We start from the raw sequence: 6,049 nt of genomic DNA on the forward strand, positions 1-6,049 counted from the left end.
CTTAAAATATATGCTGAGGGCTTCCCTGGTGGTGCAGTGGTTGAGAGTCCGCCTGCCGATGCAGGGGACACGGGTTCGTGCCCCGGTCCGGGAAGATCCCACATGCCGCAGAGCAGCTGGGCCCGTGAGCCATGGCCGCTGAGCCTGCGCGTGCGGAGCCTGTGCTCTGCAACGTGAGAGGCCACAACAGTGAGAGGCCCGCGTACCACACAAAAAATAAATAAATAAATATATATATACTGAATTTTCTCCATGTAAATAAGTGTAGTTGCCCATCAACATTTTCAAGAGCTGAATAATGTTTCAATACCTTAATTTCTTAGCCAAGTGCCTATTTCAAGACACTTGGGTCATTCACAGTTTTCCACTCTTCAAAACAGTGCAAAGATGCACAAACTTGTACAAGCCAGTTATTTCTCCTAAACCAATTATATCTCCTAAGGACAAATTTGTATAAGTGGAATTACTGGGTCAAAGAACATGCACATCTTGAAAGCTTCTGAAACATGTATCCAAATGGATCTTGTACCAAGTATGCTCCCACCAGCACAGTTTGAAGGTGTCCCTCCACCCACACCCTCACCATACTCTGGGTTGGAAGAGAGGTGGATCTTCTCCAGTATGGATGCCAACAGCCCTCTCGAGGTTCCATAAAGACCCTGCCCCAACCAATCTTGTAAAAGAAATCTGATAGAAGCACTAAAAATTATTATTTCTTCTATTATATTTTTTCATAATTCCAAAATAATTACTAAAATATTCACTCCCATAGACACCAGAGTTGGACAAGAAAGAGGATGTTTTCCTATCAAATGCCCTCAGGACCCTACAATAAAATTGTCCCTCTCTGTATGTCCCCAGGATAGGTTCCAGCACTTCTTCATTCAAAGCAACTCTCACTTCCTTCCTCCCATTGCCACTCCTATTGCCACCAGTGAAATTTCACGCCTTTAGCATCTATGCCTGAACTATGGTGGTAACTTCCTAAGTGGTGTTCCAATCTCCAGTGGCCACTCCTGTCCCCACTCCAACTCTGACCCATTCTGCACACAAGTCAGCCACATAACGTTCCTTTCATCCTGTCACTCCTCTGGTCACAAAAGGGTTTGGTGTCTCCCAGGGGTTGGTGGAATAATATACAGACACCTCAGTTTAGAAATCAGGGATCCTCCATGAATGGAACTCATCCAACTGCTAGACTGTATTTTCCATCACTCCCCTCCCCACACTTTATTCCACAGAGGAGGCACAGCCTCCTTCTTCTGTGGAGAAAAATTCCCACCTCCATGCCTTTCTTCCCATCACTCCTCCCTCCTCCAATGCCCTTCCGCCCTGTTTTTATCCCATCCTTCATGCCCAGTTCTACTTAAGTATCCGGAGGAGAGCACTGTTGCCTGCAGAAATAGGAAACAGATGGCCATGATTAGAGGTTCTCAGTTTTGTTAGTATCTTTTTGTTTCCATACATCTTGCCTCTCCAAATATATCATAAACTCAAGAACATGATAATTTTTTTTTTGCTGGTTAAAACACACAACTTTATTGATGAAACACAAGATTAACAAATGTAAACCAATACAAAAGTATAGCTTATTCGTGATTAGTTCACTGTCAGTTTAAGTAGAGGAAAGAGTAAAAATATCTCAATCTAGGTAGCAAGATGGAATCAATAAATGCTTTCTTTGTACAAGCTCTAGTATTCATCTGACATCCTTAAAATGGTCTAGCCTAAAACCAACCATCACAACCAGCATCACTGTTGATATGTGATATTCATTATTCCAAAATAGCAGCTGAAAGGATCTCTTTGACATATAAGCACAGTGAAAAGCAAAGAATTTACAAAATGCATTGTTCCCAAGTGCAAACTAAAAAAATTACCTCAGTATTGTTTGGGACAGACCCCCAGTTAAAGTTTGGTCAATACTTTTAGGACTTTTACTTTCACGACCAGATCACTGTGATTTGCTAATGCTTTGATTTTCTTAACACACACTCCAGATTCTTTGAATAAGAAAAAAAGTGAACTTCTGCTGAATTCTTTCCTGGATGAGGCAAGCCCTTCATTTTTTATGTTGTCATTTATATTCTCAAATAGGGTAAGGATATTAAGAAGAATCTCTCTGTCCCATTCTTTATTAAAGAGGGAAATCAATTCTGATGGTACTTTACAACTGACCAGCTCTCTTGTCATGGCTGGATTTTCAGTAAAGTTTATGATTAGTTTCATAATCTGAATCTTGGTGAAGTAATTTCCCAGGAATAACAAAGCAAAAAAGTCTGGAAAAGAATAGGAAAGCAAATGTTGGTAGTGATTTGTCACAGTCATGTTGGTTAACAGCCTTAGACCAGCCATCTGCACAGCTGAGTCCAAACGACAGATCATGGTGTCATCACACACTTGACTGATATATGTCTTAATCTTGCCCTGATTTTCCGCGTTCACACTCAAGTTATTAAGGGCATTGTACGCCTTTTCCCTAATAATGGGATCTTTCGTTTTTATCAGTTTTGCAATAATTGGGAGACCACCCAATTCACGAATGGCATTTTGGTTAAATGAATATGCTGCATTGTTACCCAGAGTGACCAAGGCTACTTCCTGAATAAAAGGATCACTAGTTCTTTCTAGGATGTTAAGGACCTTTTGAAGGTCAGTAGCACCCAGAATATCATCAATTTTATAGGGAAAGTTGAACTTGCCCCTTCGAACAGGCCATGATGTAGCTGGAGTCCTGGCGCTCTTACCTCTGGTCCTTCCCTTGGACTTGCCACTAGTCCTGCCCCCAGTCCTAGCTCCATTCCTCACAGGGTGGCAGCCTCCACCCCTGACTCCTGGGCAGGGTAAACCAGGTGTAAGGGTCCTGGTTCCGGAGATGGTACCCAACCTGGCCCCTTTGCCCGCCTTTGCACTTGCCTGTTCCTTCAGGGTGCTGAAAAGGGCCTTGGCCTTGGCCTCTAGGCCACCTCCACTCTGGGCCTTCAAGTGGGCCTCTGCCTTTACATTAGATCCACTCCTGAGTTCCACGGACACCTCAGCCTTGGCCTTTGAGTCACCCTGAAGTCTGGCTCCAGCCCCTGCCCCAGCATTAGCCTTAGCTCCTTTCCCAGTCTCTGCAATATCGCTAGATTCCTCCTCATCATCATCATCATCGTGGTCGTCCCAGATTTTCTCGCTCTCATCTCTTCCCCAGGTCAGTCTGTATACGCAGTAGCAGGCGCCAGCGCCGATCACTACACCAGCGGCCAAGCAGCCAGCTTCCCGAGTTCGGCCCATGCTGCCACGAGTGTCTGGAGGGTTTGCTCTGGCCAGAAGAGTGCTCCCAAGTCAGGGGGAGGGGGGAGGGGGCTGTGGAGTCTTCAGCTACAGCCAGCAGGCTCTGCTGCAGCTACAGATACTGGGGGACCTAAGAATGAAAGAAATATTTGAGGCTTCAGTCTCCTCCTTCTGTGCCTTTGCATGCAGACAGACTGAACTACAGACCTACAAAGAGACAAAACAAATGGGGACATGGCAGGGACTCAAGGGTAGATCACTGATCCCTTTTTTAAATCAGGAAGGTAATTTTGAAAATTTTCCCCACCTCCAGATTCTCCAACCTCATGTTCAACCACCCCACCCCAGTACGTTAAATTTAAGATAGCTAATCAGTTCCCTACCTCCCCTGTCCCTCCAGATGTCCTGGGGGCAGTGGCAGCCCCACATACACCCTCAGGGGTCCAGGCAGTTTCTTCCTTCTATTTCTTGCCTGGAAGTACACTGAGTCCTGCAAACCTGCATACAAAGCGGTGGGGGGAGTGGTGCTGAGAGCTCCTGGGACAGACAGATGAACCTCATCCGGGACAGGACACACGTTCCTCTGCGGAATCACTGGCCCTAGTCCCGCGGAGCCCAATATTTCCCACGTTCGGTTCCCCCGCTCTCCTCACTGAGCTGCGGCTTTGAAGTTCATTATGAGCCGCCCCCGCCCCCCCCTTCCTTCGATCTCCTCCAATCCTCCACCCAGCCCCCAGCCCCGAAAGTCACTGCCTTCGAAGGTGAGTGCCACAACTCCTTCCCTGTAACAAAATGGATGGTGGTGGAGGGAGAGTGTCTAGAAGCCAGACAGGCGTAAAATGCACAGAAGTCTCGAACTCCGCCCTTGCCTCCGCCACCCCCACCAACCCAGAGGTACCAGGATACTCCTACCCCCACCCATTATATCCACGGCTCGGGAGCAATTTCCTTCCTCCCTCATCTCGGTTTCCGCCTCCACCTAACCTAAGGACTGACAACTCTGGTACCAAAGAGTAATTTGGAGAAAGGTCCTCCCCACCCCCACCCCAGGACTCTCGTGACACCTTCGTCCTCCCAGCCACTTCTTTCCGTGCAGAGCACTTTCTTTTGCAAGCTCCGAAATGGTCCAGAGAAGAGAGGAGGAGGGGTATGTGGGGGAGGTCCACAGGCCCACTGGAGTTTGCAGTCTTCACCATTCTCCAGCCCAGGGATCCCTAAATAGTGCCACCACTCTCACTCTGACATACTTGTTTCTGGACAATTTTCCTCTTCTTCCTGCTCCTAGAGTTGGATTGGCCTTCAGCCGCAAGATCCAAAGACACAGACAGGCGACAGGGCAGAGACAGACTGCTAGGCAGACAGAACAGCACTTCAGACAGTCCCAATACCAGCCTTTCCGAATCCAAGGTCCTGGTTGTCAAACGGATTTCACCTTTTGGTCTCTCACCCTATCCCCACTTCTCAGGACTCCGCTAACAGCAGCCCTCTTCCTGCAAGGGCGTCCATCCACCCCCTCCCCCCGCCCCCAGTCCCAGCCCCAGCCCCAGCCCCTGCCCCAGCGGTCGGCCATTTTCCCAGGAAAAACCACACCCCTTTCGAACAACTGGAAAGAGGGGAGGCGGGGCGAGGGAGTGAGAAAAACCGGAGGAGCAAAAGAAAACCCAAAGATCTCTTTGATTCCCCTGCACGACGCAGTCATAGCCCCAACGACAACTATGTTTCCTGTACACGCTGTCATCTCCTATTTCCTATATAAAAGAGCAGGGAGGTGACTGCGGAGTCAGTAATGCGCCCGAGTTAGGAGGAGGACCCCAGCCATCCCCACCCTTCTGGGGACCGCGGGGCAATCCCACCTTTACACTGACTTGCAGAGGTTCGGGGCAGATTCTTTATTCCTTTGCTCCGAGTGGTACAGCGCCCTACTGAAAGACACGGGGAATGACAAAACAGACGCCTAGCCCCAAGATACTGGCTTGCTAGATGGACCAGCACACAGGACAAGAACCTTAACATCGGGCCTTCCCGATTCAAGGCCCTGGATGCCAAAGGTTTCAGGTTTCCCCCCTCCTGGTCTGGGGTCTCCCCTGTAATCTGGCCCCCAGGGTCCACCATTCTTGTTCTTGAAAGGGCCGGGGATAGTGCAAGGGTGTGGAGAAAGCGAGCCTCGTCCTTCTTTAGTCTCCACCCTCCTCTACCCGCACCGCAGGAATCCCCCGGGCAAGCACCCATCCACACATAGACTGGCTGGGATCAGGGAAGTTACCTCCTCCTCCTCCTCTCCTGGCCACAGGCCCGCCAGCCCTCGAGGTAATAGGGAGATGGCAACCGGACCAAACGAAAGACCTGGATTAGAAGGACGTCTGCACACGTCGGCTCCTGCTCACGTGAGAGCCACGTCACTCGTGAGCTCAGAACCCCAATTACCACTCCCACCAGCAGTGCGGCAGGAGCCGGCCCACCCGTTTCCTTTCCCTTCACAGCAGGTCCTGCCACTCATTTTCCTCTGCCAATCCCAGAAACCAGAAGTAGCTTATCTTGTGGTTGGCATTTGCCTTTCTTTGGTTAGCAGAGAGAAACTACATCTGCTCCCATGTCCATTGGTCTTTTCTTCCTCTTTGAGGAATAATTTTTCTCTCCTCTACTCCCTGTCCACCCACCTCTCCCTTCACGCCCCCCCCCCACAACGCAGCCTCAATGCTCAGCGTTTCCCCTGCACCCCTATATGAAATGGGATTCAAGATCTCAGAAAAGGATATGGGTAGTGGGAATGTCT

The 6,049-nt window shown here is 49.1% G+C and overlaps 1 protein-coding gene across 11 annotated transcripts; it reads right to left on the reverse strand.

Annotated features, from left to right (window-relative positions):
- Window positions 1–243: 243 nt before the first annotated feature.
- On the reverse strand, window positions 244–5,698 carry ARMCX1 (armadillo repeat containing X-linked 1). 11 transcript variants are annotated; one of them, XM_030840519.3, is made up of 5 exons: window positions 5,540–5,698; window positions 5,142–5,198; window positions 4,524–4,623; window positions 3,660–3,774; window positions 244–3,406 (listed from the first exon to the last, which is right to left on the reverse strand). In XM_030840519.3, the coding sequence occupies exon 5, from the start codon at window positions 3,274–3,276 to the stop codon at window positions 1,909–1,911; it is 1,368 nt and encodes a 455-aa protein (XP_030696379.1). In that variant the 5' UTR covers window positions 3,277–3,406; window positions 3,660–3,774; window positions 4,524–4,623; window positions 5,142–5,198; window positions 5,540–5,698; the 3' UTR covers window positions 244–1,908. The 11 variants fall into 11 exon arrangements, with proteins under 11 accessions (XP_030696379.1, XP_030696370.1, XP_030696372.1 ...); XM_030840510.3 differs by having other exon boundaries at window positions 4,524–4,686; XM_030840512.3 differs by having other exon boundaries at window positions 5,130–5,198.
- Between the last annotated feature and the right edge of the window lie 351 nt (window positions 5,699–6,049).

The sequence above is a fragment of the Globicephala melas genome, chromosome X (assembly GCF_963455315.2).
Source record: "Globicephala melas chromosome X, mGloMel1.2, whole genome shotgun sequence".
Taxonomy (NCBI): domain Eukaryota; kingdom Metazoa; phylum Chordata; class Mammalia; order Artiodactyla; family Delphinidae; genus Globicephala; species Globicephala melas.

Coding starts and splice junctions, on each gene's coding strand:
- ARMCX1 (XM_030840519.3), bottom strand. CDS start 3,276: ATGGGCCGAACTCGGGAAGCTGGCTGCTTGGCCGCTGGTGTAGTGATC.